The 24657-nt window shown below is 38.4% G+C and overlaps 4 protein-coding genes across 15 annotated transcripts; 1 reads left to right on the forward strand and 3 right to left on the reverse strand.

Moving 5' to 3' along the window:
• The first annotated feature begins 13 nt into the window (after positions 1 to 13).
• On the forward strand, positions 14 to 3639 carry LOC110837954 (uncharacterized). Its single transcript, XM_022080654.2, has 3 exons — positions 14 to 831; positions 1967 to 2081; positions 2512 to 3639. The coding sequence occupies exons 1-3, from the start codon at positions 314 to 316 to the stop codon at positions 2875 to 2877; spliced, it is 999 nt and encodes a 332-aa protein (XP_021936346.1). The 5' UTR covers positions 14 to 313; the 3' UTR covers positions 2878 to 3639.
• Positions 3640 to 4454: 815 nt separating this feature from the next.
• Positions 4455 to 13476, reverse strand: LOC110837928 (bleomycin hydrolase). Of its 2 annotated transcripts, none has more exons than XM_087342330.1 (9): positions 13273 to 13476; positions 11395 to 11549; positions 11153 to 11305; positions 10976 to 11068; positions 10501 to 10638; positions 9823 to 10071; positions 8297 to 8523; positions 7028 to 7148; positions 4455 to 5651 (listed from the first exon to the last, which is right to left on the reverse strand). In XM_087342330.1, the coding sequence occupies exons 1-9, from the start codon at positions 13280 to 13282 to the stop codon at positions 5436 to 5438; spliced, it is 1362 nt and encodes a 453-aa protein (XP_087198456.1). In that variant the 5' UTR covers positions 13283 to 13476; the 3' UTR covers positions 4455 to 5435. The 2 variants fall into 2 exon arrangements, with proteins under 2 accessions (XP_087198456.1, XP_021936297.1); XM_022080605.2 differs by having other exon boundaries at positions 11395 to 11552.
• A 391-nt stretch (positions 13477 to 13867) lies between these two features.
• LOC110837929 (zinc finger SWIM domain-containing protein 7) lies at positions 13868 to 17406 on the reverse strand. 2 transcript variants are annotated; one of them, XM_022080606.2, is made up of 4 exons: positions 16624 to 17406; positions 15419 to 15499; positions 14550 to 14674; positions 13868 to 14459 (listed from the first exon to the last, which is right to left on the reverse strand). In XM_022080606.2, the coding sequence occupies exons 1-4, from the start codon at positions 16673 to 16675 to the stop codon at positions 14199 to 14201; spliced, it is 519 nt and encodes a 172-aa protein (XP_021936298.1). In that variant the 5' UTR covers positions 16676 to 17406; the 3' UTR covers positions 13868 to 14198. The 2 variants fall into 2 exon arrangements, with proteins under 2 accessions (XP_021936298.1, XP_021936299.1); XM_022080607.2 differs by lacking the exon at positions 15419 to 15499.
• Positions 17407 to 17547: 141 nt separating this feature from the next.
• On the reverse strand, positions 17548 to 24560 carry Ccdc114 (Coiled-coil domain containing protein 114). Of its 10 annotated transcripts, XM_087342329.1 has the most exons (9): positions 22472 to 22797; positions 22198 to 22367; positions 21170 to 21319; positions 20210 to 20378; positions 19971 to 20114; positions 19474 to 19843; positions 19038 to 19207; positions 18703 to 18961; positions 17548 to 18145 (listed from the first exon to the last, which is right to left on the reverse strand). In XM_087342329.1, the coding sequence occupies exons 3-9, from the start codon at positions 21316 to 21318 to the stop codon at positions 18045 to 18047; spliced, it is 1362 nt and encodes a 453-aa protein (XP_087198455.1). In that variant the 5' UTR covers position 21319; positions 22198 to 22367; positions 22472 to 22797; the 3' UTR covers positions 17548 to 18044. The 10 variants fall into 10 exon arrangements, with proteins under 10 accessions (XP_087198455.1, XP_021936290.1, XP_021936286.1 ...); XM_022080598.2 differs by lacking the exons at positions 22198 to 22367; positions 22472 to 22797 and adding an exon at positions 23184 to 24560; XM_022080594.2 differs by lacking the exons at positions 22198 to 22367; positions 22472 to 22797 and adding an exon at positions 23085 to 23157.
• Positions 24561 to 24657: the final 97 nt, after the last annotated feature.

Below are 24657 nucleotides of genomic sequence, written 5' to 3' on the forward strand. Positions count from 1 at the left end.
TGTCCATTAGTCAACTGTTCATTGGCTGTTGAAGTCAGGAATTGCAAAATAATATCATGGTTCCTCTGTGATAATAATGTTGAAAGATTTATTGAAGTTTGAATGTGATCAGCTGTGAATGTGTACAATTCTGTCAGGTTCTGTGCATGCAGCTTCTTAGTTTGTTATTGTAGCTAGCAAATATATCGTTGAAGAAACAACTTTCTCGAGAAGGATCACAAATTAACCTAAAATTTTTGGCAAAGTGTGCAAAAGAAATTGTAAACCTACAGCACACCAGATTTTTCAACTAAAGCATAAAAATTGCAGTACGATGAAATGTATCCATGTGATTGTGATGGTCCAAGACATAGTTTGGGATGAATTTATTTTTTCCCAAGAAGATGTATTGTTTCTAACATTCAATAACCAATATAGTAACAGTGATGTTGCATATTTGAAATTGATTAAAGCTAATAAATTAATAATGTCACAGTATGAAGTGTCTACACTAATGAATTCTATTGTTAATAATATGAAACACATAAATGGACAAAATATCCCCGAAAAGGTAAACAAACTTGACATAACCTCACATGAGAAGGGTAATACTAATACCTTAAAGGCACAGGAATGCAGGACACCACAATGTGTACAGAAGCTATGCATAAATGGATACCTTCTTTCCTTATTTGTCAAAACGTTGCGTCTATCAGCAGTGTACAGGAAAAGTGTTCTGACCAATTTCAAGAAGTACATCAAAAAGACAGGAAGAATATCACAACTAAGTGACATAATGAAAGTCAATATGAAATTGGTGTGTCCTTATAAGCACATTATTGACTTCACATGGTATGTTTAGTCATATTATTTATTTGCAAGAGTAGAGTAGAGTAGAGTAGAGTAGAGTTTATTTACATTCCATAGATCCTTCTTAGGACTCAACCAAAGGATGTAGAACATGTCATTTCATACAATATACATACACTTCACAACTTTCAACACAAGTACAAGAACGTATTTCACATATCAATGTACATAAATTTCAGATTCTGCAATACAAGTATGAAAAATAATTTTACAAATTAATATACATAAACCTCAGAATTTTAAATATAAATACATATTCTATCCTATATCATTTTGTCACTCCTGAATCTTGATGCAAACACAAAAATTGTCTGTTCAATCTCTTACAAGCATTTCATAAAAAGTACACTAGTAAACTGCTCCTTCCCCAAAAACAACCTGTCGCAAAATTTTGCTAGCTCTTGCCGAAACCCTTAAAACAGCAATTTTAATGTGTCTGACACTGCCGAATCTACTCCAAAACCCAATTTACAAATAGATTTACAGCATTCTTAAGCCACCTTAGTGCACCCAAATGATGCTGTCACCATCATTGTTGCAGAATTATTTCATTATCAATTATTTTAATTCATTGTGTATTTTTTATACATATAATGGATGGCTCTCCTAAGTTTAAAAATAATTTCCTTAGTACATTTTTACTATTAAAATTATTCTTTTATGCTTCATATTCTATCTCCATTGCAATGTGATTAGTTATGAGGGCAAACACGGACATTGCACTTGACTGGCATATGATGCCAGCAGCAGGCGACACTACGTACACCCTTGTGATCTGTACAAGTACCTGTATTTCACCACTTCCTTCCAATCAGTAATAAAACACCATAAAGTCTTGAAACTTTCCCCAATCTAAATCAATAAATCAGAATGTTTATGACCTACTTGAAACTCGGCATTACACACAAGTTAGTGCCCCTTTCTTCTAGAAAGTAAGGCAAGTTTTTTTTTCATTAACTGAAACTGCTGAAATGAGCACTAATCTGTATAAAATAATGCCAGACAGACCACTCTGACCAATAAGAATGGAACACACTCTGTTCTTAGACAGGGTTGCTGTTTTTTTATTGCAGCTCTAGTTGCAAAGTGTGCCACTGTGTGTCTACTTGTCTTCCAGGAACAACAGACTAGAGAGACTGGCTGTAGAGAGGAGAGAGTTGGATAATGTTATGTCATGGCTGTCAACCCTGGGCGGTGCTTTCTCTGCACTGGGAGAGGAATTCAAACACTGTGTAAGTATGCTCACACAAACAAATCGGTCCTTGAAGATTTCCGTCTTCCATCACCCTTATGATGGAGGTAGCAAGGACCTCTGAAACGTCAGTAAACTTCTACCAGACTACATGGCACAAGGACTCCCATCTTCAGACTCACCACCATGAAAACCTCAAAATTGCATAGACAAATCAGACTCTTAGTTCTTAAGACATCTGACATGGAAGGAACACAAGAGTTTGGTACAAGTTACTGCCAACATGCAATGTGGTACTGGACTTAGGACAGGAACTGCTAAGGAGGGAGTAATGATGATTAAATAAATAACTACAGTAATAACAATTTCTGTCCATAATAATGTAACCCAGTGGCACGTTACATTTCAAGAATCTTGCAACATCGCAGGCTCGTAGCTCTGTCTCATGTTTTCAATCATGTTGATTGCAGGCAGAGATCGCTGCTCGTATTTCTGCTCAGCAGTTCAGCATTGCACTGCGTCTGGGAGACCCACTGACTGTGGCCCGATGTAAACTGTATCTTGCACTCAGTTTAGTACAGCGAGGACGTCTGGTGCCTGCCCGTCACATCATAGAGCAGCAGTATCATCTGGCACAGTCAGCTGTGGTTGTGGACGCACGGCTCATCTCCATGTGTCTCGGAATATGGGCAAAGCTAAAGTACGAGCATCACAAGAGAATAACACAACAAAGAGGAGGAAGGAAGTGTGCATCAAGCTGTATGAGTCATTCCAGTACACTGCTAATGAGAAATAAATCACCTAGCAACACTTTGCTTCAAAAGATTAATTTCTGAAAGCCCAAAGGTGTTTTTCAGCCACAGATTAAGCTTCCTCCAATACACATTACAAAATGATAGAGCTTTTGAAGAGGGGGTTGGCATCTAATTCACACCTTTTTTCTAGTGTTAGTCATAAGCTAATGAACATGAGAGGGACCTTCTGTATGTTGCCCAGCACAACAAATGTTACGACACCCTTGCTGCAGGACAGCAAAGTTGCAACATTGTGACAAATTCTGAAAATGCCTGATGTTAAACACAAGCCATAATAAACTGAGATACATGGAAATGCTTGTTGTTTTATGCAGCCTCATATTCAAAAGGTCCATGCTTTTAATCCTAACCACTGATACTAACCTCTGATCTTTACAATGGTGCACATGACAGAGTTGTCTGGGAAATTTACAATCTTCTAATGTGTAATGTAAGACAATAGACATTAAAAGAATGGAAGACACTGTAGTGTAATATCTCTTCATCTTGTACAAGAGCCATGTTGTATGGTCTTATGATGAAAATTCAACATAGAACTTCTTTATAAACATTTGTTTTGCCTGTGGTGTATGTAAGCCTTTTGCAGATCAAACTCTTCAGCAAACCAGACATGTCAACATCATTCCTTTCTTAAATCAATGCCCACTTCTTTTCAAGACTAATCATCAGCCTTACTGACTCTGAGTGAAACAGTTTACTGGGAAAGTGTAATCATTCAAACCTGAGTAAGCATTTATATGGTATTAGTTGTATTCTAGGAATAAACAAACATTCTCTTTTGCATTTTGTGTTAAAACTGTGGCTGATATTATGTTCATCCTTAAATGTTTAAGCTGATGTCTTATCGTGTTTCATAATTTTGGGAGGTAATCACCTAAGAGTTGCCCTCAGTCGACTAGTGCTCAGCGCGCTCGCCACTGGACCCAAAGTTTAAAGGCTGATAAAAATCTGTAGCACGACTTCCTTCGGAGGGGAAGTATAGCCGGCGGTCCCATGTCGTAGATTTACGCCATGTAAAAGAACCTTGCGGGCTTGATACGAGATGTTTCGTAAGCAAAATTCAGCGGCCATTTCTCACCCAAGTCTCCTGATTAACTGCTAGATGGCTCTGGCAGTCAAATCAGGATTGAGTAGAATTTGTGCAGTCAGTGGGCTGATCACTCACTACTTCACTACCAAGACCAAACACGTCCGAAAAGGAAGCAGCGAAAACCCACAACAGGGTAGTAGAGCCAAGAAACAACAACAATCACCTGAGAAGAACAGTTCTGTTATCAGAGTTTCTGTTTAATCATCCGCAGTCCATGCGTCTTCATTTAATAGGTTTTCAATGCAGAGAGAAAGCATCTTCACCATAACTCAAATGCAGCAGTTTTTAGGGTTATTATCTTTGTCTCCGTAATCTCCTCACCAAAACAAATAATTCTGACCTTGCACCATTTTTATATTGTGCTTATTTTACAAGATTTGGAGCCAGGACAGACTGAAAGAGTTTTGATTTTTCTAAAATCTCTTCCTGGTATCAAGGCATAAGCATGCCAAGTTTGGGGTAAACTGGTACATTACTTCTTGAGCTATAAGTGAACACACACACACAGTTTCAATTTTATATATGATTATTATTGAAATATATGAATTGTTTATCTATGTCAGAAACCATAATACAACACTTCCTAATCAACTGTAATGCAGATTATCTCACCATAAAAAATTCCAATTATAAACTGCACCCTCGCTTTACAGGATGCAAGTTTTAAAATGTGGCCTACATTCACATAAATACAGTACTTTACATGGCCAGTGACATCAGAAAAACTCATTATTTTAATTCACATAATAAGATTTATTAAACAAGATGTACTGAACTCTAAAACAATATATTAAATGGTATAAATCAATAAGGTAAGTGAAACCAACAGTATAAAATGCCAAGTAAATACCAGTTTAACAATGTTCAGGTTGATTTATATCCCCAACCTGAAGTTAAAAATAAAGTATAAATTAATCGTGGCAATGTGATGTTTCCACCTGAATGGCCCAACAAAAATAAAACGTATGCCCAATAACCAGAATATGACCTTTGTGTATGTTTGAGAAATACCTTGTCTAGACTCTGTGTATTAGCTTAGTATTCAAAAGCTCCTGGGTCTATTGAAAGTTAAATTTCAGTACAAATCAAGAATTTTAAAATTGTTACCTTGCACAGGATTATGCAAACAGGCAAACCCAAACTCAGATCTTAAAACACTGCTTAAAATAAGGAAATTATTCATACTAACCTCGCTAAACTGCTACATCAACTGGGTAAGATTTATCCCAAGTGTAGAATTTGTATTTGCTGAATGAAGTGCATACTGAGCAAAACTCAGGTACTTTCCAAGGCCACACTGTAATTTAATTTTGCGCCAAACATTAAACTTGACATAGATCACCAGTGACCCAGTCTGACCTGATTCTAGAATTGTAATGAATTAGAGTCAACAGAACAATGATAATGATCTGTCTGCATATGCATAGTATCATGTTGGAGTAATGTGTGTACAGCACCACTGCGGCATACAGTTCCAAGCAGGTATCGATCACTGTGCGAGGGTGCCCATTGGGTCCCATGCTGGGAGGACGGTGGGCTCCATTTTAAAAACATCCAATACGTCTTGTGGTACAAATGTTTTGTCCACCACAATCTCAAACAAAAACTCCTTGAACCAATCACTGCTCATCACCAAGAATCCCTTCTCTCCACGCTCATCACCCCATGAATTCTCAACACAGAACTTAGTCGGATTCCCGGAAGCCTGAAAACCGATAAAACAGATTAAAATAATTTCTTAAAGGTACAAATTATAGACCCATTAATGTTTTAAAATTTTCCAGTTTTCCATTGCTAGACTAGTGCTCAAAATGCCTAATAAATCACTCTTCCTTGATGTGCGATGATTATGGGCCGGCAGTATTGAAGGCTTCAGTAGTCACAGCCAGAACAGGTAAGCTGATGAAGTGCAGGACAAAAGCCATACGCACACCTGTGGTACAGCCTGTAAACAAGTTTCAGTTTTTCTTGGGATCGACAACCCTGTGTGGAATGAGTTAGGTAGTTTATAATCTAGCAAACACTGAGTAGTAAATTACACCAAAGACGATGAGAAAGTAAATGATTCAGTACTGTAACACTAAGATGGCTGTCTTCTATTTACCAGACTTACTGCTGTGAAAACCTGAAATCCTACTGTTATCACAAAGTTCAACTGCACCAAATTTCACTGCATGCAGATGTGGGTGGCACAGGCGAACATTGTCCGAACCCAATCCCGCCTTGCCTTCGTAAGTGGTGTCACGACTGACATTCATTACTTTATGCTGTTTAGCGTTTTAGTGCCCCAAATGCTCGCTTGCATTATTTCTATGAACTATACATGGCTGAACAACCATTTTTGTGATTCACCACCTTCTGTTAGACATAATAACACTCACAACATAAAGTTCAACTCTGATAATCCCATATTCCCCTCTTCTTCTTATCAAAGCAAACTGCGTCTTTCTATGACACCACATAACCTACATTAAATTTCTTGTACTCTTGTCAGAAGAACAAATTTCATTATAAATGGTGTATGAGCTGTCATTCCCATGTTTGTCCTCAACTAATAATTTCTAAATACAATTAGCTAATACTCACCTACCCGACTCCCCAGCATTGTAACCCAGACCACAGCCTTAATCTTTGCTGCCACGAAGACCAGAAATCTCGCATGGCCACTCACTATTCATATTTGTAATTCCCATCCACATTGACAGTCCCGCGCAGTCTGAGGCATCATGCTTTGGACCGGCGATACGGAATGCGCACTGGTTCGAATCTCGGGGGAGAAGAAATTTTCTCATGAGCTTTCGACCGGTGCCAACCCAGCATCGTGAGGAAATTGGGGAGCTACAATGGGTAGCGTAATCTGGTCATGAAAACTAGCAATGGCTGGGGGTTCGTCGTGCTGACCACACGTCACCCTATATCTGGTTGGATGATCGTTCACCTCTCCTTAGGCATGTGAACGTGAGGCCAGCAGCCAGCTAGTCGGCTTTGGCTCTCATACGGCTGTTACGCCACGGACACAGTGACAACATAGCAATGGCCAGTAAGGGTGTGAGATCTACTTAACAAATGCAGGTTACTCACATCAAGAGTGACACCAGTGAAGATCATAGCATGGGTCAAATGTGATTCACCATACAACAGTCTCTCTGCTTTGGTGAGGCCTAGTGTCACATCCACACCAAATACAAGGTTGTAGTCATGCCTGAGAACAGATTTCATAGTCAGTCAATGATAAGCCCAACACTCAGTGTGTTTGTCACACTGGTAAATAGAAAGAAGGTTAACTTGGATGTGGAATGAGACATGGAAATTCTTTTTCCGAACAAAGAGTCAACACAGGCAATGATATTGTATTCCAGCATTATGGTCCTTTAGCATCAGGTTTTCATACTTAGGTGAGTCAAAAATATCTGAAATGTCTCTTTTTCAAAATCTACAAATCATAAAGAATTCACAAAAGCTTCATTTTTCACTGCAGTTTCCATTCTGATCACAACTGGCCCAGCACTGCACCTAGGATTTCTCTTGGGAATGGCGGACTTCAGCAAAACCTTCAATGGTGGAAATCTGACACTCAGATTACTGACATGGAGTCAATGAACTTGAACAATTAACTTATTAGTGTAGGCTTATGACACTGTCCCATGTATCTTCTTTAAGGACTTATGGAACCAATCTGCCTGGTCAGTTTAGTAAGAAATAATGTTGAAGTGACAGCAGTGTAAACGTCAATATGAATACCAGTGATTATATTGATTATGGATAAAATATGGACTGGAACCAACAGTCTTCATGCTATTTTCGACATGATGCAAATGACAATGCCAGAAAATAGCTGGCAGATCAAAAGAGTAAGGATTTGATACAAAGTGATATAATGACAGCCCTGACCAAATAAGGACCTACATCACCTTCCATTTTCCTATGGGCAAGGTGAAAGGTCTAAATTGTCACAGAAGCCAAAATATATGGCAAAAAGCGATGTTATGAGCAATTTATGCTCATATCAGATTTACACATTTCTTTGATGTGGCTTACAAAGCTGAAAATTACAGATCAGAAAAAACAGGCTACGATACATTCACATAATCACGATTGTGACGTTACTGTGGACAGATGTCTCGTAATACTGTTCAGTAACTGCCCCAGCAATGTCCATTTCAATCCCTCAAAGCAGACAAAGTTTAAATTCAGGAATATTAAATAAGAATTTCACTGTCATCCCACATTCATAATACTTATCCCCTGCATTTAAAATTAAAAATGTTTTCTGTATGCCTACACCATGCCCTGGATCCTGTTTACATAAAACAAAAGCTCCTGAGCTGAATGAAACATGACGGCACTTACACCTTGAGGTCCTCGATGCCTTGCTTGCCGGCAAAACGCTTGTGCACCTCACACCCAAACCAGACAGGCTGAAGTGATTTGATGGACTCTGCAGCAAGTTTCATAAGCAATTCCACAGGCTGGTTGTTGTAGATTGTGGGCCGCCCATCAACCACATTACCAAGACACTCCACAGTGTAGGCCTTGTAATATGGATTGGATGGGCGAGGGTCTGAGACCAGACAAACCTGACAACACCAGCAAATGGAATACTAAACAATGTGCCTACAAAAAACCAAGTATCATCAGCTATATGGATTCGGCCCAAAATCCATAAAATCATTTGGTCAACTCCCACATTTTCAAAGATTACTAGCTGTGATTGAAGGTCACAACTGAAGACGCAGATTGTGGAGGCTTGAGTTATGACACCACGTGGGCTCATAGGGGGTTACCAACATTTAAGAAGAATGAATCACCTCCATTGTCCTGGTACAAAAAGGATGCAATAGGTTTTTCAGAGATGTTGGCGTACAAGGTTACATGACATCGTAACCCTGAAGTATCTATCTCACTCTATGATGACTATCCTGCATTCTAGTGATAAATCATCAATATATACTTAGTTTTCTCTACATTTACCATGAGACCAACCTCCTTGCTAGTATGCAATATGGCTTCAGTGTCTCTCTGCACAGTAATTACATTTTCGGCTAATAAATTAAGATCTCAGTAGACCACATGCTGATGTGTCCCATTCAATTTCAATTCCTGTTTGATTTATTGGACTTTCCTTATGGTATATTCTAAAGGAAAGGTGAAAATCAGTGGTGATAAAGCATCTCCCTATTTCACATCATTCTAAATACAAAATGTCAGACAAATTTTTACCTGTACATGCATTATTATTTTTGAACACATTAATATGTACTACAATCAGAACCTTATCTGTATTACTAAATGTAAAGAAACAAATAATTATACATCTAAAAGTTGTACTCTCTTGTATTAGGCCTGGGATGGAAAGCTTCTGTATGCTTCACCACATTTTACATTTATAGTCACAATAAAAAATGTGAAGTGTCCACCCACTTCCAACAAACCATCGCAAAGACATGCACGGGATTATACTTAAAAGCCTGCAAATCTGCACATATTCTGACAGTGTGCAACCATCTTGAACTACAGCAGTACCCATTCTAAATGCACAGAGTGATGGCTTTACAGACAATGTAACAACATTTCTCTTCATGACAACTAGAACTCTGCTTTGGTTTCTCACTTGCAGAAGCATTAGAAAACCCAACAAAATTTTGGTTACCATAACCTCCTCTAACAAACAAATCATAGCAGTGTGACCACACGAACTGTCTACAACTGCAACAGAAGCATGACCACAACACTGATTATGCGATAGGCCTCGACAAAGTGGAGATACTTCAAGTGAACAGACGAAACAGAACCCGTGTGCAGATAACCCACTTCTCAATGATCATGACTTGCAGAAGTTCATCAAACTGCCTTGCAGCAAGACAGTAATTACTCACCTTATCATTCACATTGAAGTACGGTTTCACATACTTGATGTAGAAGTCAAGAGGTGTCAATGGCCCCACAGAATGGTACTGTTTGGTCTTGTCATAATATTCCCACACAAAGGTCTCTGGTGGAATGCCAAGACAGATTCCAACAACACGGTATATATCTGCCATCCGCTGCTGGATGTGCGAACTGATGTCCCCATCACTCGCTCCATCAGTGACAAGGGTGCGTAGCTCTTTGGCATACTCACGAACCTGCAACACTAACAACCTTATACGTCTCTCTTAATTGACTGCCCTTATCTTAAGATCAGCACTTCCTTTGTTTTAAAAGATTCTCATGATGATCTGAACAGATCTGGTAAGTATTAATAAACATGGATGAACTGAGGGAAACTACAATCAATTTCAGTCTTGAAGCTGATAATTGAACAACTACATTGTGATGTTAAGCTGAGTCACAGTCATACACGGCTACAAATCAGAAAGCAGTGGAGACAATTTTATATCTTATCAATGAAGAGATTGACCTCATTACACACAGGAAGTGTGCACACCTTCTTCAGGAGAAGAGTCAGTCGAGTCACTGCACATTTTGACTTGTAAGCAGAGATCTGTCCCTGCAAACATGAATTTCAGTTGTAAGAAAGTACTGTGGCTGCTGCTAGTGAGAAACTGGCCTACCTTACTTGTCAGAACGGAGTTCATCTGCAGACTAGATTCACTGCTAAATGACTCTGGGAAGCATTTCTTTGGCATCAGCCCATGTTTGTTTATTAGATTGACTATCATGTCCCACTGTCCACCATCGCACATTGGGTCCTGCAACACATTCAGATTGCAGCACACACTGTTCATGCAAACTTTTGTCTGCAGCCAACAAACTCCTAAAATTCTGCTGATTCGCCTCAAAGCAGTGCAATGAGTAAGTTTCACTTTGAACGCACAACACAATAATACTGTCTAATGTCAAAGAAGACTATCTACCAGTTTCTTAAATACAATGTAATTAATGTCCAAGAAGAATATTACATAATATGATTGTGATGAAACAAAAATTTTGCCAAGTTGCTAATCCATAAAGTTCCGTCCCGCTGGACTACAACATTGATATAGATCTGCAGCAACCTTATAAGTAGCAACAAAACAAAACACTTACATGAAGCAAGAAGGAAACCAGTCTGCCATCCAGAGGGTGACCTGCCTGTGCAGTTTTCACGATGTTCGTGAGGAAGTAGTTGCAGCGTTCAATCTGAAAAATAAAGTAAAACCAAGAGATCAACCATGTTTCAAGCAAATGCTCTTTGGAGTTTTAATGACCACATACAGATTTTACCTTGTCCCAGAAGAACAAATATGCCTGACTGAATTCAAATTCTTCTAGGTTATGCTGCTTCATAAATGGTATGCGAATAACATTAAGGGTAGCAAAGTTCCAGCACCGACCAGAACTTTTTTGATTCGTTATAGGCTTTGCTTCTGTTTCAACCTGTAATGAAGAAAGAAACAATACAAATGTACCAAAAAAATTTTTTTTAAAAGAATATATATACAAAAAATTGTAAATCCTCTCCATACCTTATGAGAAAAAACATGTTGTGTTTCTTCTAGATGTTTTCGTGATAGACATACATCAAGTGGGTCCACACGTGTACACACATTTTGAGCTAGAATATTTTTTGGGTCAGCATAGAAGCTGATGCGGAACTTCTGCAGAGTCTCTAGGTTTAAGGCAGCTGTCAGAAACAAAGAGAATTAAAACAACAACTGACATTCTCTGAAATAAATAAAACTATTCCTTGGAATCAGGAAACACATACAGAGCTCGTATATGAAAGTAGTTTTATCAACAAGACGCTTCTTAAAGCAACTTAACAATGAAACAGCAAGATGGGTCCTTGTAACATTACATCCACCATCAAACTCCGTTTTATTTGTGCCAGCTAGATCCAAGAGAGAGGAGGCTAGGGCTCGATTTTGGGCTGTTACGCCATAGTAGTAGTAGTAGATCCAAGAGAAACAACAACAAAAAATCACAAATGTTGGACTAAGCATGTATCAGGAAGAAGAGATAATGGATACATGCAAAATTCTGATGGCAAAACCTCTTGGAAAACAGCCATTTATAAGACAAAGCAGGAGATAAAGTCAAGAAGGGTCCTGGAAAAGTTGGTTGTGACTATGGGTGGTACATAGAACTGACTGAAGTTCATGCCCAGTGGTACGCTTTGGCATAAGTGGTGTTGAAACTCTTAGTTCTGCTAACAGAATTTTGTTACCTAATTCAAATTAACCTATCGCTGACTTCAAGTTTAATGCAAAAATATCTCCAAATATCATAATTTCAACACCTTCCCAGTAAACTTGTCATTGGTGATTAACACTATATGACTGCTCACGAATTGTTAACATTTTAGTTATGTGTGAGATTACATCTTTTGCAGTACATTTTATTCCTGGGATGTGTTTTTGTAAGAGTAGTATATTTACTAATATTTTCTGAAAATTATGAATTCTACTATGACTTACTCCACACCTTAATTATTTAGTATCTATGGAATCCACCTATTTGCTTATGACAATGACAATACCAACACTAAATTTAAAGATCACATTATTAGTTTAAAAACAATAAGATTTTAAGGTTACAGTCAGTTTAAACTTATACACATAATTTGTCCTGGTTTCGAAAAGTCATTTTGAGGTGATATCCGAAAAAACTGCATCCACACTTCATGGTAGGATGGTGCAATGACATCAGCAAACTGATTAGCCAATCAGACTTGTTATTGGAATATATTTGATGTGCTGCAACTTGGTAATTTCCATCAATTACACTCATAATTGTGTTGGGGTATATCAGTACATTCACTACCCATAAGGTGGGCGATTACGGTTCGATTCTTGGCAGATACAGAGATTTTTCTGTCAAGAAACCACATGCAGAACAGACCTAGAGCTCAAGCAACTTCCTATTCAATAGGTACTGGGACCTCTCTTTCCAATGTGAGGAATTCACTGCTCACTTCCAGCAAGTGCCAAGGTTAAGAATGCGACAACTTCACCCCTATAAGACTTAGACTTCTGGAAAGGAGCGGCATTACTGCCGGTGATAAAAACAGTTACGAATAAACTTTTCCTAGCTTTTAATATTTTTGGTGAACAGACACACGTTAAAACTTGCATTTTACCATGTAATACGAAATAACGTCACAAATATACTGGATTGAGCTACTTCGTTCCACCACTTTCATTCAACAACTAAATTAGGGCCGTGAATAATCCGTGCCTATTGGCATAAATCAGGTGGTACAATGACAGAATTTTACTATTATAATAAAATGAAATTATTTTAAATTGTTGTTCATAACTACTGTAGCGCTCATTTTCAAACACATGCTTAGCTTTGTCTAATGTTTATTCAGTCAAAACATGAAGCTTGTTAAAATAACTTACACGAAACCATATTGTCACTTTTAAGACTATTTCATTTCCAAAACGTCATGCCAACGACCGAGCCAATAGTTGAATATGAAAAGTCCCAACCCTTGTCCATTTCATTTACCCCGAAGCTTACTTTCCCCGCAAGTAGGAATCATCGCTGGAAGTTGATAACATGGTACTCTTCGTAAAACAGATAAGGTACATAATAATAATATGTTATAAATAAGATTCACCATACAATTTCGATTAACTCATTGTAGTAGGACAATCTGTGTTGAATCTGAATACTTCGGTTGGTAGTCAGTTTCCACATGGAGGCTTAAGCGCTGCCAACTTCATTCTCTTGCTGCTTTTCCCTACGATCTGCAAAGGCTGAGGATTGCGGAATATAACTGGCATACGCGCATAATTTTAAAACGTTATCACATAAATGTCACACTTATGAAAAACTGCAAACCCATATTAAACATATTGATCCAAAGGTTATGGCATCAGATCTTCAAATTTATCCAATCTCCAGAGCATGATCCAGCAGTATATCCCCACCACCTTCATCAACCTTTATGCAGTGCCATATTACATATTCTTAGAAGGAACCAGACGAAAATGCACAAATTCTTCTATTATAATCAAAGACAATTTTATGTAAATGTGACACACATTGGTATTGCAAAACAGAACAGTTTAATATCCTCACTGTAAAGTTCCAAAGTTTTTGTGCAAGTTTAATGTTTTAATAATTCCTTGGCACAGCATTACTACTGTGATCTTCAGTGTTCAGACACAACAAACCTACATTAACAAAATATGGCAAGTTACAAAAACCAAACACGCCTGTCATGTGGTACCAAGCAGATGTTCTTGTCCCACAAAACCTTTCATTTGATTGCTCTAAGTCATCTAGCAGAGACCCCTACACAAAATCAGGGGGCAGTTAATCACACAAGATGAGTGGACCAGGGGTCATGATCTGCCCCATCACTATCAAACTTGACAGCAGCACACAGGATTCTAGTCAGCTCCTCCACACTTAATGACAGATCTCGACCCTTCTGCATTATCTCAGCTAGGCGAGCTGCTAGGATGTGCTTGCAGGTGAGAAACTTCTGGGTGCTGATTACCTGATAACGATATGCAGGGCATGAACAGAAGTTCACATGTGGGAACAATGTGTAGGGAGTCCCAGAACTACCAGTCACCTGAAAGACATAAAATGTAAGTCCTTTTAGGAGGCTGGGCGCAGACACAGGCACCAGGCCTTCTCGTGCGAAGCGTGCGACACCACTCACCTGCACAACGTACCTCCCCTGTCCACAACGCACATAAACCACACAGCTTGACTCAAGGAGTTCTAGGGCTTTCTCAAAAGGTTTTCCAAACAGTGAATGAAGTGCAAGGAGTATCTCATCAGTAACTGGAAGATTGCAAGCAGGACAACAAACTCATAGTTTCAATTTTGTTACAGTACACTCCAAAATGACAAACCTGTTATAGTTATTGCCATTCCCCAAAACGTTTTAGTCAGAATTAGAGTGAAAAATACTCAGCAGTGGATTAAATCAGAGTCTGCCAGCTTAACAAGTAAGCAAATTAATCACTAAAATATCAAGAGCACGCCTCCAAGAAACACCACTTCATCTTTTTCTTGTGCTTTTCAATCTGTCTCAAAAATTTCATCTAAATACACGTCTAGAAGCTCTCAGTCACATGCCACAAACATTCTGATGAATACTGATTCTTAGTTAGTTAGTTACTATGTTTCAGCTGCATAGTTCATGTATTACAAAACAAGGTGAGAAGATTATCATAAGTAATGAACAAATAAGGATTTTAAAGCAGAAAGCCATGGCCTATTTCAAGGTATTATTCTTGCACCTGCCTGGAAAGGCTAAAGAAAATCAGAACAGTCGATAGCTTGGCCAAACTCTGATGAGGCACCTTGTGAACATAAGTTTCGTCTGTTACGACTACAACAAACTGCTCAATACAATGATTCACACAGTGTGGCAGGATGTGACCTTCACAACAGTAACAAAAGGTAAATATGTAAAATAAAAAATAACCACAAAATACTGTCAAGGCAGCAGACCAAAATTCAGTTAAAAAAGAGTTGCTAGAGACTGGAAAGGATTTGAAAGGAACAATGGCCACTGCTCACAATCTCCACGCTCTTTGAATATCTGCTCTGCTTCTTTCAGCAAGTCATTCACAACAGATGGCAAGACACGCAACGCAGGCCCTAGAACAAAATTAAAAAAAGTCATGATCTCTGAAGTGTCATCTACCTTTCAGATTCTCTGACTACAATCGTGTATGCACTTCTCAGCTCTCCCATGCTTGCTACACGCCACAACTTGATCACCCTAATATTTAGTAAAGAGTACAAATTATTAGATTTTTCATTCAGAAATGTTTTCTAAACTGCCGTTACTTGCTCTGTCTTAGGTCCAAATATCCTCTTCAGCTCTCTTTCTAAAACACCCTTAATCTATGTTTCACACCTCTAAACTTTGCCACACCTTCAAAGGATTTATTAACTACCTTTATGTTATTATTTTGTCTGGCTTTATATGCTTAGTTTTCTCTGTATTCCCTTATAGACCAGCCCACTCACTAGCATCTTAACATACCTTTGTTCCTGTTTTTGCCCAATAAATTTCCATCTGCAGCACAAAATATACAGCTATAAGGTTAAACACATAGTTACAGTTTGTGCCCCATAAGAGGTAGCCTTTGATCTCACAAAAATCTATCTACCAGTTTTCCAGGTTATGTTGTTAGTTTAATGTAGGGGACAGATAGAGCAAAAAAGAATTTATTTACATTCCATACATCACTGGCCCAAGTGATAACACAAATTCAATTCTTATTTCTAATACATACATAAACTACATAGTTATGACACTAATTTAGTCAACTACAGTATTACTGGGAGAAATAAAAATGCATACCAACTATTGCTTACATTTATAATAAATGAGAATTTCTGGCTGAGGTAAATTCTTCTATGAAGCAGTAGTAAGATAGGAGATACTTTCTCAGTGCTGGCTAAAATTTCTTTATATCATGATTCAAACCTTTTGAAGTGGGCGGAGAAGATAATTCAATATCTTAATTCCAGTATAGTAAACACCTTTTTGATATTTACTGAGTTTTGTGTTTGGCAAATCAAGGTTATATCTACATCAAGTGCTTATATCGTGGATATCCGAGTTTCTTTAAAATTTTCTAATGTTGTCCACTACAATAATGAGAGCAAGAATTCGCTGGCTAACGGAAGATAACCCTTAATTGTAATGGTACAACAGTGTGCACTTACAACCTCTAAAACACTATATAAATATTCCAAATACTTATATACACCTTCATTTTGCTTCAGACGATTGAGGCGAACACCTGACTCTTCATCATTCATCTTAATACACAAATTTCTGGCCGAATTCGTAGGATATTTATTTGACGAGGTTTGCTAATATACAAAGATTATTACAGCTGCTACAGGATATCTCAACGAATTACAACACATCAGTACATAAACAACTTCGATGCCTACACAATCGCATCATTACGAAATTGACTAAATAAAGAGTACACGGAACCTTAATGCCAACTACAGAAGATTGAGACGAATACGGCGCCATACTTGGTTCACCAACTTAGACATATTAAACGTGACAGATATCATCGTTCAGCAAAGAGTATAACATTAACCAATTAATTTGTGACGTACAGGTGATTAAGTTGTACTTACCACATGCTTGAATCAACAAGAATGCATAACTTTATTTTAATTCAATTAATATTGGCGAAATGTTTACAAAAAAGACTCAATCTATTTCAACTGCCATGAAGATTGGGCAATTTTTACTACTACTTTACATAAATGTAGATACTTTGTGAAATACTTGCAGAAAAATTAGCACAAATTGATGTGGAGTTTATTTACATTCCATAGATCCTTCTTGGGACTAAACTAAAGGATGTAGAACATGCCATTTCATACAATATACGTAAACTTCTTAACTTTTGACACAAGTTGAAGAACATATTTCACATATCTATTTTCGCTTATCGTACTTTAATAAACATAAAAATTTGTTGCATAAATGGGTTCTAGGTTTAACTTATAACTTACCTGAGAAAATTCCTGCCACAATTTAATTCAGAATACTTTTAATGTCTTCCCAGCTTTCAAAATAAGCAAATCAATCACTCCAAATATACTTGGCAAACATGGTGAGAGCTTGGAATGGTTAGCATGTGGAGAAGTAATTAAATATCACCACCCTTTGGGTATCTTGTAATTTTTTCACATCAGGATACACAATACTTTTTTTAAATGTATGTTTCCTTTTCAATGAATAATCATTGGACACCTATTAAGACTGTCGAAACCACAGCTCTACAAACTAGTTGCACCATGAATGATGTCAGCTTCATTCTTTGGCTGCTTTATCCCAAGGAAAAAAGCCATGGTAAGCATGTAATAGTTGTGTCCCAGAACCAGTCTGGAAGCAGTGATGGAAAAAGAAAAATTCCTGCAAGTGCTTAGAAATGACAACTGCAGTCACAGCCAATGCTGCAGCTATCCTGGCTTTAATGTTACAATTGTATTACTTCTAGTGTGTGAGAAACAGAAGCAATCAATCCAATAAACAATCTTTGCTATGCTGTCCCTCTAACTCAATGAGGGCACAGGTGTGTGGCACAGTCTCACAGATGGGGAGAGGCTGAGGTTTGCTAGGGCAGTCCTCACTGATGTGCATCTGCATTTTAGGCACATTTTACTCCAAACAGCACATCACATTCATCAGATCAATGATTCTGCGCTCGATGATGTCCAAGTACAGCATCACGTTGTATGCCGTTACATGTTTGTTGTCACCTGTGATGACAGTAGAACATCACTATTAGAGAAAATGCTCTGAAACGTTAAACATCCAAAAGTGTAAAATATCATCAGATATATGAATGGAAGGATGAAGCAATAAAATGGATCTGGTCTACTTCATTGCAGAGTTGGCTGTGAATTAAAACGTAACTTCCAATACAGCGCAGTATTTTCATCTCTGTGTAAAAGCAGCTGCTGCTACTACTGTACATTTGACAGCTAAAGGTAATCTGTCCGCGTTGCTTAATTAAGCATTGCACTGTGCAGATGTACGCAAGAGCGCAGGTACAGCTCCAAGCATTCTGAACTTCAACACTAAAGACAGGAAGTGGTAACCTACACTACCTAGCTGCTTCACCTCCCTCCCCAGGGAAAGAACCTCCCTTCCCTCTGAAGAAGAGGCTGGGTGGGCACCAAAGCCAGTCTGGATCTTGTTGAAATGAGAATAATCCTCAATTAACCACTCACTGACTAAGTAACGACTAAAAGTATCCTGCTATGTTCAAACTGGCTGAGAATACAATGTGCGCAACATATGTGTTCGCACTCACCCAGCAGAAAGAGTACGGGAGCACGGTCACAGCGCATCAGGTGAAAGATGTGCTCAATGCCCTGCAGCAGTTTCTCCAGAATGGCACTGCACTCCTGCAACTTTCTCTGCACACAGTCAGCACTGCTCGTCTTCTCAGTGAGTGTGCTGGCAAGGCGGGCCAGTGTTTCCTGCTGTTGAAGTACACGACGATTTCTCAGGTCACGCTGATCCTCAATCTTTTGGTGCAGGTTCCAGACCTGGTCCTGCAGTGCCTCCACCTACACAAAGCCACAGCTACAACCTGCTTTTGCACTACAAGAATTATCATAAAAATGAGAACCATATGTACAGTACCTCATTGTTAAGTTCGTTGACATAATTGAAGATCGCAAAGTTCTCTTCCTCCTGCTTCACAAACTGCGCAGCTAGTCGGTCAATGTCAGTCTCTCCAGAGAATTCCTTGATCTGTGACAAGATCTTCTCAAATGTTGTGATCATGTGTTCTGCGGCTTCCCTTTTCTTCTCTGCAGACAAGATCCACGAGCCATGAAATGTTGAATGTTGTGATGAGTTGTCAGAAACATCAGTCCAGCTTAAAACACTCAGTCCACCCATTCATAAACTTGTATATTTACCATCATTGTACAACTGTTATGTTGTGCAATTGTACAATTATGGTTAAAACATAAGATTATGAATCAATAATATATGCAACACCGATGATTTGTTTCTGTCAAAATTACATTCAGTCAATTTTGAATTGTTGGGTACTGACATCTATCATACTCACTGAATCTGAGTGCTTCTCTTGCTTCTAGGTCAGCCATGATGCGTCGCTGTCCCTTAACTCCTAGAAACTCCTGCAGCTTGACATCACGGTCCAAGCGGCGCTGCAGTTCCCTGATCTCTTGGCTCTGCTGCTGCAGGTCTTGCTTCGCTCGTTCTTTGAGAGCTTGCAACTTGTTCTGTGATTCCTCTCTCTGGTCGTATGCCAGTGTGGCCTGCTCAATCAGGTCCACCATCACCTTCTTGCCAGAATTGAGGCGGCTGACCAGCTGCTGGAACGATTTATTGAAATATGACCTCTCCTTCAGCAAGTGATTGATCTCATCACGCATCTTTCCATTGCCAGCAATCACCATGTTGAACTTGCCAGTCACCTGAGGATGATGACATATACTTTAATTGGCTGCTGTGATACCTACATTTTTCAGTGCATTTTGTCCACTTGTGAGTTCTGTGCGTCCATATCCATTTTATGATCTAAAATCGAGGTCATGAACTCACCACTCCGAGCCGGTTCTCCAAGCTGCTAACATTTCTCTCAGTATTACGTGACTTTTGTAACAACACATTGTCACTAATGTCAAGTTTCTTCAGTTCCAAAACTTCTTTCTCCACCTTCTTTATCTGCAAGTTCAGTTCTGATAACTGAAACAGACAGATCACAGCCATGCACCAACTATGGGACAAGTTGTCTGCGGTGTTATGACATGTAAGTTGTGTTGTTTGCATGGGATACTCACCTGTAGCTTTTCTGATTTGACAGCAGCATCATATCTGTCAGTGAGGTTCAGAAGTCGGGCAAGCTCTGAGGTCACCTTGTTGTCCTTAACGTCATTCAACGGAGACTTGGCCACATGAAGATTTGTTAGCAGCTCTTTCCTCTCGGCCTCCAGGGTTTTGATCATTCTCCTGCAACAGTCACAGTGTGTGGCTCTGAATAAGATGACGAGAAAGAGACGGAACCAGTCATGCCACTTGCCCCCAGCTTCTCTTGAGGTGCATCAGAACATCTAAAACATTTGTATCTAACCTAGTTTCAAAATATGTGTGCCCTTTTATATTTCAGTATGTCTCAGGAAAGTTGGATGTGAAACATGTGAGGAAATCTTCAGTCCAATTTAACTTCTTGTAACTAATACAAATGGCCATATCTTGTCAATAACTATTACATACTCTATTATGTATATACCTCCTCTTTCATCTCATCTGAATTTATGGTTATCTTTGTGTTTATAAGACATGGTTATTTTATGATTATTGTGTAGAAGTCTCATTTGTAACATCTGTATCTATTTGAAATTCTCTCACCATTTTGTCGTACAAATCTGGGAATTTCACCGATTCCTACACTTCATTCAAATCCCCTACAACTAATACATACATAATTTCACCCACTTAATAAACACTTTCCTTTAGTTCTTTATGTAACTGCTCCCTTTTGCCATTTCTCCCCTTCACTGGTGCATAGACCCCTGTAATATGCCAATACGGTCTTCCAGTTTTAATATTACTTGTGGCAGTGCCTCCAAGTAAAATCAAAATGCTAGAAAGAAAAACAAAACATGGTACCTTTAATAGTATGTTACAATTACTTATGTCAGGAGGCATTCTGTGTAAAAACCATCAGCCATTCTTTTACAAACCCAGGAAGAACCAGATCAGCAAGTCAGATACGGACAATATATTCACTGTTTGCAAACCTCTGTTTCCGTAAGACAATGTTTGTTTCCTGAGAGTATGACTGCCGGTCACCTTCCATAATGCGGTATTGTCGCTGTAGGCGACTCAGTTCTGCTTTTGCCAAGTGATTCATATCCAAGTCTTCAGCAGTTGCCTTCCTCAGCGCCATTCTTCAGTTTGAGATGGTGTGAAAGAAATGGAAAGATAAAGTCTCTTCAGTTCTAACCCCACCTACATGTCAACTACATTCACTTTACAAAACATTATATTATTTATATATATTTATTTTCACAGTCTATACACAAACGTTGTAATTAAATGATGTTGTTAAAATTATATAATATTAAAACATTATGTAGTATAAAATATTATATTTTGGCGCTTTTTATCGTACATACGATATTACATTATTTAGCGCTTTTTTATTTATTAAACGACATGTTTCGATGGATAAGACCTCATCTTCAGGTTTATATCAATTTTATAATATTTTAAAAATTATTACATATTTTTATGCAATGTATTATATTGATTTGTGGTTTGTTTGTAGATTTTCTATTTTCATGATGAGTTGTTTGTTTGTAGTCATGAAAATAGAAAATCTACAAACAAACCACAAATCAATATAATACATTGCATAAAAATATCTAATAATTTTAAAATATTATAAAATTGATATAAACCTGAAGATGAGGTCTTATCCATCGAAACATGTCGTTTAATAAATAAAAAAGCGCTAAATAATGTAATATCGTATTTACGATAAAAAGCGCCAAAATATAATATTTTATACTACATAATGTTTTAATATTATATAATTTTAACATCAATTAATTACAACGTTTGTGTATAGACTGTGAAAATAAATATATATTTAATCAACACAAACATGACGCAATTAAGCTACAAATTATATTATTTGTCGCAAAAAATTTGCAACTATGAAAGGAGCTCACGTCAGCCATTAGTTTAAATATATTTCGTTACTATGACAACCCTGGGCTGTGCAACATATAGATAACCTAAAGAGGATTTGAGTTGGTCTTACTTCTAGAATTTAAAGTTATCACGGCAGCAAGTACAAAAGTGCTTGTTTTCTCGGTTATAGTGATGTATATTCTGGTAGAAACTCAGCAATGTTTCAAATGCTCTTTCTCTGATGACAGAGGCAGCATGGACCTCTGAAACGTTGGTAAACTTCCACTAGACTATTCGGCTCTAGGAATCACAAGACAAACACGTTTACTGGTATATTACCTGCACACGGAACAAACAAATATAAAAATAACATGCAATAAGAATACTGGCTTTGTCTGTACTACCAGATATGACTGCTGTCTCGGCGAAATTACGCGAATGAGTGACGAAATTCATCCTTGGTTGCAACAAATGTCTTTAATTCGTAACTGTTGTAAAACTGCTACGTTCAGACAAAAACTAACGTTCTCCTCCACTGCCACTATTATTTTATACACTGTCCAGGACATATTTAATAAACACGACATTTCAATAGTTGGCGTTACCACATGTATGAATCCATGATTACAACTATATTAAACCTGTGGCAATAACTGCCGTTTTCCGGTGTTTACGGATCGACATGGTTAAGCCTACAGTACGGATCAGAAATTTACAGAAAATCAGTAGTTTGTACCGTGGCGGTAGAACAGGACTGGAATACACACGCGTTCTTTGCAAATTCAAATGAGCCCTCCCAGCTGAAGTAGTTTTCACAAATGTCTTCCGTCACGTTGGTATTACCAATCGCAGGAAATTTGAAAGCGCGATTTAGGATCGATATGAATGGCATGTCAATACCCAATTTAATTCAAATCCGTACAGAAGTTCTCCGGTTTAATCACGCACATTGTCAGCCATTACCGGTCATACATGTGTTCAGTTCATGCACATCAAATAAAGAAAACATTATCTAACCTCATCCAACATAACCTGGCACACGATAACCTATCGTTCTGACGCTGGCACATTCGTAAAAAACGACTAGTAACGTTATACCATACTACATGACCCTACCTCACCAACGCCGACAATCAGGGCACCTGTTGTCCAGACGCCAACAAAATATTCCCAACAAAGTGAAGTGTAGCCTCAGGTCACCATGTGATGCACCGCTGAACCAGACTGAGCGTTGAATTGCCAACTGTGGATTCCGAATAAAGTACGCCATACAACATACCAGACGCCTTTCATCCCTATGCCAACACAAGGATCCAAAAATTCAGGAGGCCAAGGGGTGGCATATGTAATGCTATGTCTACACTAGTGCACTTTCGTTTTCAACTTTCAATTCAACTTACGCTTCAACATTCAATTCAACTTTCGTTTAGGGCATGCCTTTGTTGAATGTGTCAAAGGCATGCCCCTAGCTGTCCACACTATGCTGTCATTTGTCAGGCAATTCTTCTGAACAGGAGAGAGGAACATGGCAGACGCAACCTTACTTATGGGCATAAGTTCAGCATATTTAGTTATCGCAGGTGAAAGAAAAAGAAAAGAGCAACGGCGGCGACACATATGGATGAAGGATTATTTAAAGAAACGGAATTTTGGAATTCTGAAGGATTTGGAAGTCGATGAAGAGGTTCTATTTAGAAACTTTACACGAATGTCCAGAGCAAACTTCGACACGCTTTTGGAAATAGTCGCGCCGAAAATCGCAAAAAAGAACACTCACTTCAGAGAAGCGTTACCTGTTGCGATGAAGTTAGCTATAACGCTGAGATTTTTAGCTACCGGTGATTCGTTTGCGTCCTTAATGTATTTATTTAAAGTTTCCAAGCAATTCGTTTCAGCAATGCTTCGTTACTTTCCTTAGTTTCCCTAGGTGTTATCGACTCTGTAATGAACAGCAGAGACTTATAGGCAAACCACGTGGAGGAGTAGTTATCTTCAGCGCCCGAACCACTTTTTCTTTTAAACACTTTTTGGCGTTCCTTAGAAAAATATGAACGCAAACTTTTTATTTTGTTTTTCACACTCTTCACGTCGATGTTTAACTTGCTGCTCATCTCAGTCAAAGCATCGCTACGTTTTGTTTTATTAGTGTAGTCTCGATGGTTGTGGTCCCATAACAATTGAAACGACCTGTAAATGTCGATAAACAACAAAGTTTCTTCTTCAGAAGACGCCATCTTGAGAAGCGAGACGCACGGCGTGTTGAACCAAAACCCACTCAGGCTGGGAACACGTGCAATGAGGCATGCGCTGCTAAAACTGCTGCCGTTCAACTCTCTTCAGGCATGCGTAGACGCATGCGTTACGTGCGCTATTGCTTGTGCTATAACGCATGCCATTGACGAACGTAAAAGCGCACGAGTGTAGACATAGCTTAACAATGCCAGAAACTAAACACTGTATCACTCAAAATTTTCATACTCAACCGACATCTGAAAGTGATACACTGTTTGTGTCTGAAATTACACAAGTATATCATTGTGACTTATTTGTCATCAAGATAACATATTCTTTGCGATTTTGATCCAATACA

This window comes from Zootermopsis nevadensis, unplaced genomic scaffold (assembly GCF_977971745.1).
Source record: "Zootermopsis nevadensis isolate Lab colony 2312 unplaced genomic scaffold, Znev_1.0 Znev_ptg000003l, whole genome shotgun sequence".
Lineage (NCBI taxonomy): Eukaryota > Metazoa > Arthropoda > Insecta > Blattodea > Termopsidae > Zootermopsis > Zootermopsis nevadensis.

Bases quoted from the DNA above. Each gene is read 5' to 3' on its own strand.
- LOC110837929 (XM_022080606.2), bottom strand. From the start codon at position 16,675: ATGAATGATGAAGAGTCAGGTGTTCGCCTCAATCGTCTGAAGCAAAAT. The intron at 15,500-16,623 runs GTGTATATAAGT...ATTTTGTTCTAG, and splicing joins TCGTCTGAAGCAAAATGAAG to GGCCTGCGTTGCGTGTCTTG. The intron at 14,675-15,418 runs GTGAGCAGTGGC...GCAATCTTCCAG, and splicing joins ATTCAAAGAGCGTGGAGATT to TTACTGATGAGATACTCCTT.
- LOC110837928 (XM_022080605.2), bottom strand. The intron at 11,306-11,394 runs GTATGGAGAGGA...TCTTCATTACAG, and splicing joins AACATGTTTTTTCTCATAAG to GTTGAAACAGAAGCAAAGCC. The intron at 7,149-8,296 runs GTAAGTGCCGTC...ATCTGTTCTCAG, and splicing joins GGCATCGAGGACCTCAAGGT to GCATGACTACAACCTTGTAT.
- LOC110837954 (XM_022080654.2), top strand. From the start codon at position 314: ATGAAATGTATCCATGTGATTGTGATGGTCCAAGACATAGTTTGGGAT. The intron at 832-1,966 runs GTATGTTTAGTC...CTTGTCTTCCAG, and splicing joins CACATTATTGACTTCACATG to GAACAACAGACTAGAGAGAC. The intron at 2,082-2,511 runs GTAAGTATGCTC...TGTTGATTGCAG, and splicing joins GAGAGGAATTCAAACACTGT to GCAGAGATCGCTGCTCGTAT.
- Ccdc114 (XM_022080594.2), bottom strand. From the start codon at position 23,137: ATGTGCCAGCGTCAGAACGATAGGTTATCGTGTGCCAGGTTATGTTGG. The intron at 20,379-21,169 runs GTTTGCAAACAG...TGACTGTTGCAG, and splicing joins ATTGTCTTACGGAAACAGAG to GAGAATGATCAAAACCCTGG. The intron at 20,115-20,209 runs GTGAGTATCCCA...TGTCTGTTTCAG, and splicing joins TCAAATCAGAAAAGCTACAG to TTATCAGAACTGAACTTGCA.